A 16456-nucleotide genomic window follows, 5' to 3' on the forward strand; every position below is an offset into this window, starting at 1 on the left:
TCTAGCTTTAGCTTTTAGAAAAACTCCAGACTGTTTTCAGAAGTGGCTATACCATTTTATAATTCTACCACCACCATATGAGGTTTCTCATTTTTCCACATCCTTGCCAACATGTGTTGTTGTCAAGATTATAGAATATTAAAGATGGAAGGAAATTTGATTTTCCTATCTCTTAAATTAAGTTATAGTAAAGTGTAGCATTCATAATTAAATAGTGTCTCTTTAGATGGTCCCTTTAATCTGGTAAGATTATCAACACACATAGAGACCCTGAAATGGCAAGGCAGTAAGAAGTAATCATCCAGATTCTCTAGCTAGAATATGCTTGTATTTTAAGAAATTATGATCAAAATGAAGACACACACACACATACACACAGACACACACGTAAATTCCTAGAGATTTTGCAGACCTCAGAAGACTTGTGTGCAGTTCCCTAGGGCCATGGAACCCTGTTTGAGAAGTATTAGTTTAGAACACAACAGTTTCTAGTAGATCCTTATCCCAGAGGATAATATAAATGACATAAACACTTTTAGAAAAAAGAAAGAGAGCTTGGACTATAACCCAGATCTCCTGTGTGACAAGTCAGTGAATCCCAGCAATACTGATGATCAGAAACATATTTTTTTTGCTGTGCTCACTGAGAAGAGACACACCAGCAAAATAAGGCACCTGGCTCTCTGAAAGTAGAGAAATAAACAAGGTGTTTGGATATATTTCTGTTTATTGGCCAATATAAAATGCTTGCAGAGAATCATAAACAAACATAGCTCTGCCAGTATCTACACATGCATATGGCTCAAGATTTAACAAAATATCTATAAATAACACATTTATGAGAAAAAAATAATTAAAATATACCAATATTCAATGTAAAACACCGAAGACTTAGCTAGTGAGGTGGGGTTGGCAGGGAGGAGGGGAACAAGAGGGATTTGATCTCAATGTGCCAGGGCTGTCTGTTGTGGAGGGGTATGCTGCAGTACCGAATCCTTTCCTAGCCTGGATCTGAGAATCCTGGAAGAAAAAATTGTTTTCCCAGACTCCCTCCTGTCAAAATCCAAGTCAAGGTGTATGGAGAGAAAAACAGTAAACCAAAAAACCCAATTCATTCTCAACGAATACTTTCCCACTTCCTTACAAACAAAAACTACATTTTTTTTCTTTTGCTAGTTCATATGAAGACAATTTAACTATTGTTTAGGCTCAAGGGTGTGTTAAAAATGTTTCTATCAAGTGTATTTTGTGCTTCCACTGACCAATAACCCCTTTGTCGAAAAACACATAAAAGCATAGTGCTCAAACAAATATGTCCCAAACTTTAAAAGCATTGAAAAGGAAAACTGTAAAAAGAACTCTCCTGAAGGAAATACTCAACTATGACATTTGCCATGGCCCAACCGGAAATTATAAAGCAAAACATCCTTCACTTCACCTTTGCCCAAAATACCTTAAAATGCAAAGCCAATTGCCACCTCCAATTGCTGACCCATAAAAAGTTGGAATTAAGGTGATTCTGGGTATGGCTTGGGCTGTTCACATAATATTCGTGCCATGAGCAAGCACAGTGAAGAAGGCTGGCTCTGGCATTTTATCATATTGTTATTATTATTATTGTGTTACAACCATTATCTTTCCTCTAGAGCAGTGGTGTTAAATGTGGGCTTGAACTACTGCCAACCACATGGCAGCCTTTGAACACCCACAGCACCCGCAGCCTGCTCAAGCAGAATCATCCTTTCTCTGGATACTACTACTTCTCCCAGAAGGTGTAAACAGGATCAGTGAAAGTCAGTGAGATAATAATAAACTGTAGCAGAAACAAAACAAAACAAAACAAAACACACCACCAAAAAACACAGCACCTAAAGGCCAAGGCCTAAACCGTTGGTTGCCACATATTTGCTAAGACATATGCGGGGCCAGGCTGCTTGCTTGGTACAAGCTTCTATTTTAATTGCTTCTAATCCTCAGTCCAGTACAATGAGAACTTTTTTGCTTTTTTCCCAAGTACTTTTAGCAATCTGATCAATTGGTTGCCTCAGGGGCCCTTAATCACTCTTTGTAGACGGACTAAAGTATTTACTAAAAGTATTTATGTATTAAAACTCTAAAGTATTTAACAAAACTCTAAAAGCAAAAATCTCGACGTAGAGAGCACTCTTTTGCCAGAGCTAGAACCTAGTGATGAAGTGCACATTCTGCCTAATGTACTTAATGAACCACCTAATACTTGTGGGACAGGAGCTAACTGTACAAGTTTCAGACAGATTCTCAGATAATAAAGAATACAACCTCCATGGAACTTGTTTTTCTCTGAGCATGAGATGTATAGGTGGAAACTAAAGGTAAAAAGATAACTGAGAAAGAATCAAAGGGAACAGTGGTGAGACAGCTGAGATTCAATTGATATTTCAATAGAAAGAGGCATACTCAGATATCCCTAAATGGATTGAGGGCTGTCTTTGAGGGACTGCTGGGAGGTAGCCTGGGAAACCCAGGCTCCAGAAGGAAGATTACTTTGGTTCAGAAATGTTCTGTAAGGTTCCAAAATGGCAAACTTCAGCCCTCCTTCCTGCTGAGGGTGGAGAGCACCAAGAATACAGGACGAGGCCCAGGGGATCTAGAGGGAAAATGTTTGCCCTGCCCTATGCTGTAGAGCAGGACCATTGTTCTTCAAACATATACAATACCCTACAACTGCCCCAGGGAGTGCAGTGAGTCTAGAGAAGAAGGCAGAAGAAAACTTATAATCTGTAGGGGGTGAGAAATAGAGGGAGAGAAAAGTAAAAAATTATTTATCCTGCCCCAACTGAACTAAGATGCAGATGAAATCATGTGCTATTTTTTTTTTTTTCCATAGGAGACTACACTGCTGCCTCGGAGACACTCAACAAACTATGGGGCCAGCTACTTTTCCTGCGAGTGGGGATGGGCTGTCTTAATCTCCTAATCTCTCTCCCATGCTCCTTAATGATCTTTTAAGGATCATTTACACAGTGTCTAGTGAGGAGAAATAACTAAAGAGGGCCTTTCAACAACCCCGCTTGTCTCAATGCCATAGCCAAGCCTAGTTTCTGCTCTAGCTGCCCTTCTCTGGCCTCTGCTCTCAGTCAGGAAATGCACACTTGGGTCTGTGGGTGGATGTGCAGGCCGTACTATCTTTCTCAAATATGAATTACTTTGAGTAAGTCACTATTGTTTTGGCCTCAGTTTCCTCATATTTAAAATAAGCATAATGTATCAATGAGGTTTTTTAAAACTGTAAAGCGCTAAATTGTTATTGACAGTTTTGCCCAAACATTTACAGTATCTGTCTAGGCTTTTAAAGATGGGATAATTGCCCATTCCGACTTTTAAATAAAGTTAAAGCCTCAAGTCACCCAAACTAAAATTAGAGACTCAAATTGCAGAAAGGAGAAGTGGGGGAACTGGGGAGTGGGAGGTAAGTGGGAGAAAGGAAAATGAATGCTCCTACTGGCTCTAGCCTATATCCCTTCTTTCACACCCAAGGGACCAAAAAAAAAAAAGAAAAAAAAAGACAGGAAGAAAGAGCCCTGTCTAGCCTCTCAACCCTTCACATTTTCTAACCTCTTTGGGACAGTGATGAATGGCAAATCTCTTAGCTTTCCACTGTGGTCCAACCTGGCAGAGAATGTACCAGGCTGGCAGAAAGAGGAGTGGGAAACTGGCAGGACAAAGAGAGAACAGGCTTCATATGATGGGCAAGGACATTACCTCATTCATATTCAGGCAAAAGGGCCTTATATGTCTATCTATCCCTTTTCCTTTCCGAAAGAGTTGTTTTCTCAAACAGATATGGCAAGAAAACAAAACATCCTCCTACCCCATAACATTTTCTTCCAGAAAATGAAGATTTGAAGATATTGAAGAGGCCATGAAGGCACCCTAGCTTGCTGTTCACCTCTGGATAACTGAATAGCTTAAAGCCAATCACTTTCCATCTCTGGGCTTCAGTTTTCTCATCTGTCAACTGGGGATGATAATCTCTGCCTTGCCCACCTCTGGGTCTGTGTAAAAATCCAATGAGATGATGACTATAAAAGCATATTGCAAAACGTAAAGTAAGACACCCATAAATGTAGTGAATTCCAGCATTCTTAACCTAGGATAACTGTGCCCTATCTTGTCTTGATTTTTTGCAAATTGTCAAGTCTAACATCGCAGACTATATAAGGTGCTTTCAAGTGAAGGAGCCAGTTGCTCCAATCGTCTGAGTGCTTTTTCTTTCCAAACTTGACACATTTTGAGGGAGTGGGAATCAGCCCAATTGGCCCATTATGGACAAAAGGGGAGAGTTAAAAATAACTTGTGATGCTCGCACCTGAGCCCTGAGGGTCTCATTTGCTCTGTTTGTTATCAGAGAGCCATGGAAAGAGTAGTTTTCTTCATGCTGAGAAGCATGGGAAACTGGTATTAAGAGCCAATGAAATGCTATTTTTTTTTTTTCCAAACCAATAAAGCACAAAATGGTCCCTAAGCTGCCTTAAGGCCAGGCCTCAGTGAGAACTTTAGCTCTTCGGTCCCTGAGACCTCAGGAGCTTCACTGTCAACCCAGAGTCCAAGGCTCTGAGCTTTGAGTTGATCTTGGAGTCTAGAGACTGAGTTTTGGGCTTTAGAAGATGAGGAACCTGGAAGGGACAAAAGAGGCAGGAAGAGAAGAGAAATAAATGTTGAAAGTAACTTTAAGAAGGACCATTAAAAAAAAGACACTAGTTTAAATCCACACTAAATAAGGGTAGAGATCTACTTGTAGGGAAGAGGACCTCAGCAAATGTGCTGGCTTCAGAGCTGTCACAACTAGTGAAGTCTATGAGACATGAGCTGGGGAATTATGGCACCAGGCCTCCCCCAAGATAGATATTAATACGTGTGTGTGTGTGTATGTGTGTGTGTGTGTGCACGCATGTGTGTTGAGGAAAGAGGCAGTGTTGAGGAGCTAAAAAGGGAGAAGGGTTTGATTTTGTCCTTAAAGTGCTGGGTAGATGTGCCGACACAATTCTGAGAGGCTTACCTGACCAAAAATGCAGGCATGAAAACCCCACCCCATTCACTGTCCTTCTCTCTTTTCTATAATCAAGTTGAGCTAGGAACATGTCTGGTAGTCCCAAGAATGGGAAATCTGGCTCCCCAGGCTACAATGGGGAAGCAAGAAATGCTGCAGATCAGTCCTGGTGAAATGGAGAATCAATTCTCTGGTGAGATGGGATAGAATGTGCCCCATCTGTAGAATATTAGCTGTTGTGGACACATTTCAGGCCCCTGTTGTTGTTGTGGTATAGGAACAAGGAAGCAGAGTCCAGAGAGAACAACTGGGCAAGGCTGCCAGGAGCCCAAGAGACCTAGGGAGAGAGCAGATCAAATTAGAAATGTGGGGAAATCTCACTAGTATCCTTTTCTCTCTACCTCTCCAAATATCATACGTTAAGCCAATGGTTGAGGTTATGACAGCAGAAATACATTACGTAGACAGGGATATGACAATTCTACCCTATTCTACATTGGTGAAACCATTTATCATGAAGATGGGTTTAGTTCTAAGCTCCACAAAATTTAGAAGAACCTAAAGTGGTATTCTCCAGAGATGCAATGTTATCTTTAAGCCTCTGCAGGGCTATCACAAAACAGAGGAAACAGATGAGGTCTGTCTGGCACAAGGAACAGAGCCAGGATGCATAGGTAGGTACTTAAGGGAGACAGAAAGCTCTGTTTTTACATTGACTTAAAACCTGCCAGTCACAATTGTGTATATTGTAATATACATTGAGAAGTAGTCAGCTCTCTGCCACTTCCAGTATGTGAGCAAGGACTACACAAACTCTTAGTGGGAATATTATAAAAGGGACACATGCCTCGGAAGAAGAACTGGACTAGATAACCTTGACGGTACCTAAGTTTACTGATTTGATATCAGTTATAACTTTCAAATTTGGTATCAGTTATGACTTTCAAATGTACATTTGTTCACATTTTCTTAGGTTGGATGTAGGGAGCAGGGAAGTCATTGGGAGAAATGAAAATGTATTAACTGAAGAAATACATCAGTGGGCGATACAAGGTATTTGATTAGTTGCAAACTGGAAATCTACCTCCTGTCCTATCTTACGCTACTTAAGCCTTTGAGAAGGTAACATTGGCTATCAAATCGTTGCAATGGTGCAGTTGGATGAACTCTAAAATGGAGCCCCCAAACCTGGGTTACTGCCCAGTTCTAGCCCACGAATTTGCTCTGTGACTTTGAGAAACTAATTTTCCCTCTTTGTGTCTCAGTTCTTGCCTCTGTAAAATGAAAGAATATGCACAAGGTTCGTATAGCTATTAGGGAATGGAGGTTGATTTGAAACATAGGGTTTCCAGATGACAAGGCTTGTATATATTTTTCTACTGTGCTATGCTCCTTGTACATATAAAGGGAGATACCTGAATGTGACCATTAGATAGTGGGGCCCTGAAAGAGCTTGGGAAAGTCCAGAATGGAGACTGGCGTCATGACAGCCTTGCCAGTTCCCTGACAATTGGAGACCCAGAAGTGTGATATCTGTCTGGCTAAAAAATCAGCATCACCGCTGTTGTCCCTCCACCCACAAGTGTTCCTAGCTTGCTGCTGTTCCTCCACTCCTTGTGAACAATAATATTCCAGAGGGGAATTCCTTGAGGGCGGTCCCTAATTTCTGTTTTGCTTTTTTTTCTGATCCATCTTTCTGGCTCACCTCATTAGAGTTAAGGGCTGGGAACTTCAAAGGGCACATTGAGCTCCAGCCTGTCTCCTGTGCTTTCAGCTGTGTTTTCCCCCAAGGTCTCAGCTCCAGTATAGGAGGCAGAGCTGGAAAACTTTTGCAGGTCCAGCTCTGTGCATTCGATGGGGTTGTGGACCCAGTGGGAGTGGCTCTCTGAGGCGCAGGAGGCCATGGTAAAGGACTCCTGTGTGGGGAAGCCACCAGTCGAGCTGCAGTCGTCCTCGAGGATAGGGTTAAGTGGCTGCGTCTGAAAGATGCTCTCACTCACTTGGGACTCAGGACTGGTCTCCTTGCTGGGTGGCATGGGGAAGAGAGATTCTTCCTCTGCTGCCTTATCAGCCTCAAATTGCAGCGAACCTCCTGCAACTCGAAGCAGAAAGCCACTGGGTTACCCAAAAGCAGGTGCTCTTCTCAGCTCAGCACTGGGTACTGAGCAAAAGATAGGGAGATGTCTGGGAGCTGATTCTTCCCTTCCTCTCCCTGGGGACTAGAGCACCTAGCACCAGGCTGAGGTGACACAGTTGAAAAACATACTTACATTTGGGTATCAGATTGGGGCTACCTGGTACTGGATCAGGGAAAATAATCAATTTCTCTAGACAAAAAGAAACCTTTGTGGAAAACAGGATTTTGATACCTTCTCCCTTGCCATAATCTTCATGGCCTCGTGTTATGTCTGTACACATTATTTTATATGACAAACTAGACTCTGCAGATGGAATTAAGGTTATGGAGCTCAAAATAGGGAGAGAATCCTGGATTATTCATATGAGTCCAGCGTACTCCTGTGACCCTAAAAGCAGAAGAGGAAGACAGAGGAGACAGAGAGTATGAGAGAGATGTGGCATGAGAGAAACTCAACTCACCATTGCTAGTTTTGGAAATAGAAGGGGGCCGTGAGCCAAAAAAAGTAAGGGGCCCTAGGGGCTAGGAATGGCCTTCAGCTTAAGGTCAGCAAGGAAATAGGATCTAAGCCCTTTAACTCCATAGACCTGAATTCTGCCACCTGTATGCATGCTCAAGCAAACAGATTATCTCCCCAAGCCTCCAGAAAGAAACAGAGCCCTGCCAATATCTTAATTTTGGCATTGTAAGACTCTAAACAGAGACCGAACAGCCTGCTGAACTTCTAAGCTATGGAAACTGTGAGATCATAAGCTACTAAATGTGTGGTGATTTGTTATGATGATAGAAAAGTAATACACCTTTTATGCATAGGTCTGATTCAACATCAGGTCACAAACAGAACCTCTGAGATGTGTGTTTGTCTGGACTCTTAGCTTTGGTTGTGATTTTGCTCTTTATTCAAATTCGTTGACTATGTTTACCACAATTTTACAAAAAAATCCAGATTTCTGAATTTTCTTGAAAGTGTAGAAGATTCTGGAACACTAAATATTTCCAAATGGTTACAAAGACCTGGAGCTGAGTAGTGGATTCCCCTTTAGACAAGGGAGCGCTCTCTACTTTACCACAGTTGCTACTTGTCTCTTTTGCAACCTTACATTGGATCTAATTCATACATACATCTCACCCCGGTATGTGTGTAAGTCAGTGACTCCTGAAAAAGTTTTCCAACATGAGAAAATGTCTAGCTCTCCTACCCCTTATAAAAACACTGGGGAAGCTTCCTGCCCTTATATTCCAAGAAGGCTACCACATTATTATCTTCAGGATAGGACAGCAGAAAAGGGTTACCCATCTCTCCTCTCCCGAGGCAGCTCTCAGATATTCTCTCATTTTCATCTTCTAGACCCTGGGGTCCAAATGCTTCATTGCTCATGTTTCACGTCCATGCACCCAGGGACTAAGTAACACCTCCTATCTGGGACACTGGCCTCCAAAGTCAGAGACAGGAGGGTCTACCCTGAGTCACAATGTCCCAGGGGCTAGCAAAGAGTAGACAAGAGAGAAGTAGACTTTGAGAAGGATCATAAAGGGACAACAGTGTTCCCCATGTATCCTATAGCCCATGAAATGCTATTTTCATCTCCATTTAAGCCAGGGCACAACCAAATATACCTCTTGGGTTTTTCAAGATCATCTGCCAGGCCCCAGAGCCAAACTGACCAAGGCAAATCTACATTAGCAGGATCTTCCAGCACAAACAATGCTGCTTTGGGTCCAGTGTCCAGTGGGCTGAAAAGAAGCCCTGAGCACTCTTTTATCTAGTAAACTTTATTATCCTCCTTATAAATCAACTTCATTTTCTGGTCTGAGTTCCTATTTCAGTGTCTCTGCCTAACTCTCAGTTCCCTTAATGGCACTGAAGCTGCAATGAACCTTGGTATTCTTGGCCGGAGTTCTAACTCTTTGCCTGGTCCTGACCAGCCACCTTCTCACTTCCTCCATCTTTGCCCTCAGTGAGCTGGATTTTCTGTCCCATATTCTTGTCTAGTAGCTGAAGTTGTGCTTAATAAAGATCACAATGTCAGTGTGACTTTTTTTTGTTTTTACATTATGGTAAGTTGTATAATTATTTTATTATACATTAGTAGTAATAATAATAGAAATAAATTGAACAATAAATATAATGCACTTGAACCATTCTCTCCATGGTCTGTGGAAAAATTGTCTTCCATGAATTCATCTAGTATGACTTTATATATGATTTTCCATCTGGAATTTTGCATGGCCATCTGATATGGACTGGGCCAGACCTCTTGGACATCAGTATTATTTGAGGAAAAAAGTCTAGGTTTGCCAACTCTTCTGGACATTGGGGTTTCAGTTATCTCCATTTGTGAAGTTAGTATACTGATAGCAGTTGCCTTAGACCTCAACCACTTTTATTTCAGTCATATCCCAGATATAGGCGAGCCTTTCTCAATTCCTGACATGCTCTAGAATTTATACCTAGTAGTATAGATATAAAGAATTGCAAAAGAACTCAGAAATCAAAAAGATCAATCCTATCTCTTAACAATTAGGAAGAAAGAGTTCTGAAGAGGCTAGATGGCTTGTCTAAGGTTACGTAGTAATATAGAGGTAGTTGTAAAACATAGGTCTCTGGCTTCCTTTCCTGTGGTATCCCACCATACCACAATCCTTTACAAACCTCTGAAATGTAATGAACCAGGTCTTCTAAACTCTCAGGGTTAGCCTCAGTAATCTCTGAAGACCCATGCTTCCTACTGCAGCCCCAGATAGTTCGCCAGACAGAAGACTATTCATGGGGTTTTCAAGCATGTTAGAAAAGGCACATTATTTCTCAACCTCAGAACAGTCCTCTCTTCTGCCAATAAGAGCCTTGTTCCTGATTCATGTGAAATGTTAAACAGCCACCCTTACCACGCTGGCAATGTCTGTTGAAGAACTGCTTGCAGTAGAGGAAGAAGAGCCCCAGGAAGGCCAGGGTAAATACCACTAGCAGGCTGCTCACCAATGCAACAAGTGTGGCCTCCTGAGGGGGCACTGTGGGTTCATCTGCCTCCACTAAGCTCAACTGGAAGGCACCTGTGAGACAAAAAAAAAAGTGGGGGGGCAGGTCAGTTAGTGAGGGCAGTTAACAGTCACCCTGACCCTGGGCCTGGACTTCCTCAGGCTGTCACCCTTCTCCCTAGGGCCTTCCCCAGTTAGAGTGCCTATGCTCGTTTTACTTCTTTCCAGAGCAGGCAAAATTATAAAGAACAAGGCAAAAGAATTTGCACATACTGCTGGTATGTACAAATTAGTACAATTAATCGAAGATGCACATATCCTATGATCTTTCCATGCCACATTTAATAATACAATCCAGATAAATGGCAACAAGCTAAAACATTCATCATTAGAGCACAAGATAAACAAATCATGATATAATCCTAAAATTTTATATTATCACACAGCACTTGAAGACCTTTATGGATCAATGTAAATAATCTATAGGGGAAAAAGCAAATTGGAGAAAGAGAACATGTAGCTTGATATCATTTGTATAAAACATTATAAAATACATAACAGTATATATTGGTTATGAATATGTACATATATCACAAAAGAATCCAAGTATTAAAACATTAGTGGAGAGTATGGCAGAGGCATAGTGCTTACCAATTATCCACATGATCCCCTGTATTCCCCTAATACCCTTGCAGTAAGGCCATCAGAGTACTTCTGGCCAATGAACTGTGAGTCGAAATAACATGTGTCAATTCCAGACTGAGGCAGTTAATAACCAGTATGTCTCCTCCATCTCTTCCCCTGTATCATTGACCTGGAAGCTATACGGTTTAGAAGCCACAGTCAAATGAGGTAGGAAGGTTATTGAATAGTGAAAAATAAACTTTATTGTATAAAGTCACTGAGATTTTGCAGTTTGTTTGTTACTGTAGCATAGTCTACAAACAGAATACATATAATTTCAGGACAGTGGTTGTATCTGAGGAGGTAGGGAGATAATAGGACTGAGAGGATCGTGAATTCCATTATATCTGTGAAATCTTCATTCTTTAAAAAAATCTGAAGCAAACATGCAAAATGCTATGATTTATCAGCTTTGGATGGATGCTGGGTAATTGCATTTTAATTTTACATTTTTCTGCACTTAAAATATTTTTATGTGTTTGAACTTTTTCATGATTTAAAAATATATATCAATAATTTAAAAATAACATGGAAATAGATGGAAGACAAAAATGATAGTAAGATAAATGGATACTGATATAGGCATAGATTAGACCCTAGCTCTTCATTCAGCCGTTACAAGTCCTCAGCCCTCGGGCCTCCTATATATTTCATATAATAGTAATCTCTCATAAGTGTACATGTGTTATAATTTGTAAAGCACTTCCTAATACCCATTTTATCATTAGACCTAGACAGCCACCACACAACGTATGAAGAAAAATTATTATCATGACTCACATTTTTTTTCAGAGGAGGGAAATGAGGTTCAATGAGTTTGAATGATTTGCAGAGGGTTACATAGATAATATGTCATGAAACCAGAATTCAGATCTGATTCCCTTGCCACTCTACTCTACAGGAAAGGGTACGAGGGGATAGGGGAAGTCTTTACTACCCTATCTTGCTGCTACCCAATGGGTTGAGGAGGAAAGGGAAGAAGATAACTTGAGTACACACATTGAACCTCAGAGGTGGGGGTCTGCTTCGTGCATGGGATGCACTCTTGGTCCTGCAGGCCTCCAATGCGTGTCTTTCGGTAGAACCTGTGATCAGAGCAAATAGGAATGGCAGGGTGATCAAACAAGCAATGCATTTGGACCTGTTCTTCCTGGAAAAACAGCTCCTAAGAATTTTGCCAACCTGAAAGTAAGTGCCCACCCATCATTGTGAGTTATCTGCCTCTGTGTCTTATTCTGACTCAGAAGCCTAGACACTCCACTTCTTTCCCCATTCACCACACCATGTAGCCCAAAGGAGACCTAATTCCACAAGAGAGGGGAGCATTGCTTTGCTACCAAATACACCATAACTTCTTTTAAGTCTACAGTGAGATTTATCTTGAACTTTGTTCCTAGGCTGAGAGTGATGATGAAAAAGCTGTCCAGTACTCATCTGTGACTGACAATGTGCTAGGCACTTTATAGAGGAATCTTAGGAACATACCACTTCTCTCTTCTGGGAGCTTAAACTGAATATTATGTTGATGGTTAGAATACCTCAACTAAGTTCTAAGAGGTGAGGATGGGAGAAACCTCCAACAGCTAGAAAAGCCCAGACAAACTTGGTCTCATAAACCAGGCTCACCTGGGCAGACAGTCTCCACAGACAGCATTAGAAGTAGCTGTGCAGTTGATATTCTGAACACGATTGATGACAGCACAGGTGATGCAAGTCTGACATCTGTGGTGGCCCCAGCTGCTTTTGTACCTGTGAGGAGGGCAGGCTATGCAGTATGCATCTCCACCCTCTCCATAACCACAATCCTGTAGAGAGATGGGAGTTGTTAATATTGCTCTATAGGAGCTTGGAGATGGGATCACCTATGGGACAAGTGGACTTGTACGGAGTAGTATTTTGCAAACTGCAAGTTGTAATGCCACTACTAGGTCATAAGACCAATTCACTAGGTTGCAGCCAGCATTGAAAGATAAAACAGAATAATAGTATCAAATATAAGAGTACATAGAATGAAGCAAAGCTAAGTATTTGTATCAGTCAGCATAGGCTGGTCTTTGCAAAAGGCAAACCCTAAATTTCAGTGTCTTAAAATAATAAAAGTTTATTTCTCACTTATTTGCCTACCAAGGGGTTCCTGAGGGCTCTGCTCTACATCATCCTCAATGGGGTACCCAGAGTTACAGAAGCTTTATCTTTGTGCTGCCATGATTACAACATTGTGAGCTATGTACAAGCTCTTAAAGTTTTCCCCAAGAAATGACCCATATTGCTTTACTCACATGTCCTTGGCCATACACATCACATGATCATTAATAACTACAAAGGGTACAAGAAAATGCAATTCTTCAATGTGGTGGAATGTGGGAAGCTGAAATATTTGACAAATAGTCTTAAGCACTACCCACATCAGTACTGTTTTATAAAAGTTTTACAGATAAAATACACGAAAGTCAAGCTTTCAAGATGGCGGTAGCTGAGGGGTTGACTGAGAGGCCGAGTTGAAGGCCCTTACCAAGTAAAAGAGGTCAGGAATCACTCCCTCCCCGCTTCTTGCAGTCCTGGGAGCACAGCAGAAGTGTTTTCTTTATTTAACGAACAAGTAAACCATACAAATTGTCAACATGGGACGGAGATCTACATCATCCACTAAGAGAGGAAAATTTATGAACCCCACAGATCAAGCCTGAAAGGAAGCCCAGAAGCAAGAATTAAAGGACAAAAAACAGCGCATGACGGTTCGAGCTGCAGTTTTAAAGATGAGGGATCTAAAACAGATTACCCGAGATATGGAGAAATTGGATGAAATGGAGTTTAACCCAGTGCAACGGTCACGATTAAATGAGAAAATACTGAATGACAAGTGTAAAAAGATGGGTGAAGCCTTTGAACGTATTCTACAACTCTATGAAAAAGAGAACAGATATTCACAAAGAATTGAGAAAGCTAGAAGTAGAGTATGAACAGAAGAGGGCTCAACTTAGCCAATATTTTGATGCTGTCAAGAACGCTTAGCATGTGGAAGTGGAGGGTATTCCTTTGCCAGATATGCCACATGCTCCTTCCAACATTTTGATCCTGGACATTTTACTTCTTGGTGCCCAGCCATCCTCCATCTTAAAGAAAACCTCAGACTATGGACCTCCAACTCGGGCAGTTTCTATCCTTCCTCTTCTTGGACATGGTGTTCCACGGTTGCCCCCTGGCAGAAAACCTCCTGGCCCTCCCCCGGTCCACCTCCTCCTCAAGTCTTGCAGATGTATGGCCATAAAGTTGGTTTTGCCCTAGATCTTCCCCTTCTTAGGTGAGATGAAGACATGTTATATAGTCCTGAACTTGCCCAGCAAGGTCATGATGATGTTTTTAGCACCAGTGAAGATGATGGCTATCCTGAGGGCATGGATCAAGATAAGCATGATGACAGTACTGATGACAGTGACACTGACAAATCAGATGGAGAAAGTGAGGGGGATGAATTTGTGCACCGTAATGATGGTGACAGAGACAACAATGAAGAAAAGAAGTCAGGTCTGAGTGTATGGTTTGCAGATATGCCTGGAAAATCAAGGAAGAAAAAGAAGAATATGAAGGAACTCCTCTTCAAGCCATGATGCTTCGTATGGCAGGTCAAGAAATCCATGAGGAGGGACAGGAAGTAGAGGAATTTTCAGAAGATGATGATGAAGATGACTCTGATGACTCTGAAGCAGAAAAGCAATCACAAAAACAACATAAAGAGGAATCCCATTCCGATGGCACATCCACTGCTTCTTCACAGCAGCAGGCTCCCACGCAGCCTGTTCCTCCTTCTCAGGTACAAGCACCTCCCATGCCAGGACCACCACCTCTTTTACCACCACCTGCTCCACCATTATGGCCTCCTGGGCCATCTACGGTCCTTCCTCCTGGTCCACCTCCCTGAGCTCCTCCATTCCTGAGACCACCTGGAATGCCAGGACTCTGAGGGCCTTTACCCAGACTTTTACCTCCAGGAGCACCGCCAGGCTGACCCCCTCTTTGGGGACCCCCACCAAGGCTACCTCCCCTTGCATCTCCAGGTATTCCTCCACCTCGTCCTGGCATGATGCGCTCACCTTTGGCACCTCCCCTTGGACCTTCCCCCCGCTAGGCTTTTCCCACCAGCTCCCTTGCCGAACCCTGGGGTTTTAAGTGCCCCACCCAACTTGATTCAGTGATCTAAGGTGGATGATACGAGTGCAGCCACCATTGAGAAGAAAGCCACAGCAACCATCAGTGCCAAGCCACAGATCACTAATCCCAAGGCAGAGATTACTCAATTTGTGCCCAATGCACTGAGAGTACATCGGGAGAATAAAGGGGCTATGTCTGGCTCCCCGAAGAAAGTCAGAGGATGATTTGGCTGTTCCTCTTGCCAAAGCAGCACCCAAATCTGGTCCTTCTGTTCCTGTCTCCGTACAAACTAAGGATGATGTCTATGAGGCTTTCATGAAAGAGATGGAAGGGCTACTGTGACAGCTTTTGATGCCAGAACAGGCTTCTGTTCATAACAGTGGCCCATGGAGAAAGAGACTCTTATTAAACTTAGATGAAAGAGCTGCTTCCATCGTCAGAGTATTTTCTAATTTCAGTTCAAGGAATATCCTAAAATTTAGCCTTGTCCAAAATTTACTGCACATAAAAGAGAGTATTTCATTCAGAACAGATCAGTTATTGAAGCAGTGCTGCTAACATCATTCCCTTTCACACCATCATTTTCATCCTGTTTCTTCCCGTTCTCCAGGTCTCTGGAAATTTGTGATCAGACGGATCTTAGTTGCTTATTTTGTTTTGATTCTTCTTGCGTGTTGTGGGCACTGGAGTAGAGATTTCTGATAAAAGCAGTTTATTTCATCTTGCCTTTTGTGTTTATTTTTAATATTTTCCTGTAAATATGTTGTAATATTTTACTTGTAATGAAATGGATCACAGTGTCACTTCCTAAGACAAGGCAGGATATGTGAGAAGAAAATGTACAATTCTTTGATTAAACTTATTTCCCACTGACCTAAACTTTGTGTGATTCGTGGGAAAAATAAATAAATGTTCTACACCAAAAAAAAAAAAATACATGAAAGTATATATTGGGTTGTGATAAAAAGTTATTTCTTACTCTAGGTAATGGTAAAAAATGTTTGAATGCCAATGATACAGATGAGAGGCAAACAGTCTAGCTGGCTCTTGTCTCAGCTCTGGTGCTAACTTTGGCACATATTCCTTCCTCCTGACCCCCAATTTTTGGGCATCAGATGTTCTAACACTTGAGGAAATTGGAATAAATGTTCTCTAAAGATTCCTAGAGCTGACCTGATAGGTCACAGCTCTTTCTCAAAGAAACAACTCTAGTTGTAAAAGGATATTTATTGAATGCTAGTTGTAGCAGAAGCTGGCTGGTTGTTTACTTAACCTATTCTTTATTTCTCCTGGGAACAACACTAGTCAACATTCCCTAATCCCACTGGAATTAAGTAGGGGCATGTGCAACATTTTTAGCCAATGAAATATGAATGAAAATATTGTGTGCCATTCCTAGGCCTGACTCAAAAACATGTCCTGTGTGCTACTTACATTTTTTATACATTCATTTTTCATTGAATGTATAAAATGTAAACCTT

At 41.7% G+C, this 16456-nt stretch overlaps 1 protein-coding gene and 1 pseudogene across 4 annotated transcripts in view; one reads left to right on the top strand and one right to left on the bottom strand.

The window, feature by feature from the left end:
• Window positions 1-709: 709 nt before the first annotated feature.
• The window catches only part of EDA2R (ectodysplasin A2 receptor), a 46604-nt gene continuing 30857 nt past the window's right edge, over window positions 710-16456 (bottom strand). For 2 of the 4 annotated variants that reach the window (XM_032255819.1, XM_032255820.1), the window contains exons 3-7: window positions 12453-12631; window positions 11826-11911; window positions 10053-10217; window positions 6735-7127; window positions 710-5366 (exon numbers count right to left, since the gene is read on the bottom strand). In XM_032255819.1, the coding sequence (XP_032111710.1) occupies window positions 6745-7127; window positions 10053-10217; window positions 11826-11911; window positions 12453-12631 (813 nt within the window). In that variant the 3' untranslated portion in view covers window positions 710-5366; window positions 6735-6744. The other 2 variants (XM_032255822.1, XM_032255821.1) reach the window with 2 other exon arrangements.
• Window positions 13286-15403, top strand: LOC116535041 (annotated as a pseudogene).

The sequence above is a fragment of the Sapajus apella genome, unplaced genomic scaffold (genome assembly GCF_009761245.1).
Source record: "Sapajus apella isolate SASKATOON/1434 unplaced genomic scaffold, GSC_monkey_1.0 scaffold91, whole genome shotgun sequence".
NCBI classification, from domain to species: Eukaryota; Metazoa; Chordata; class Mammalia; order Primates; family Cebidae; genus Sapajus; species Sapajus apella.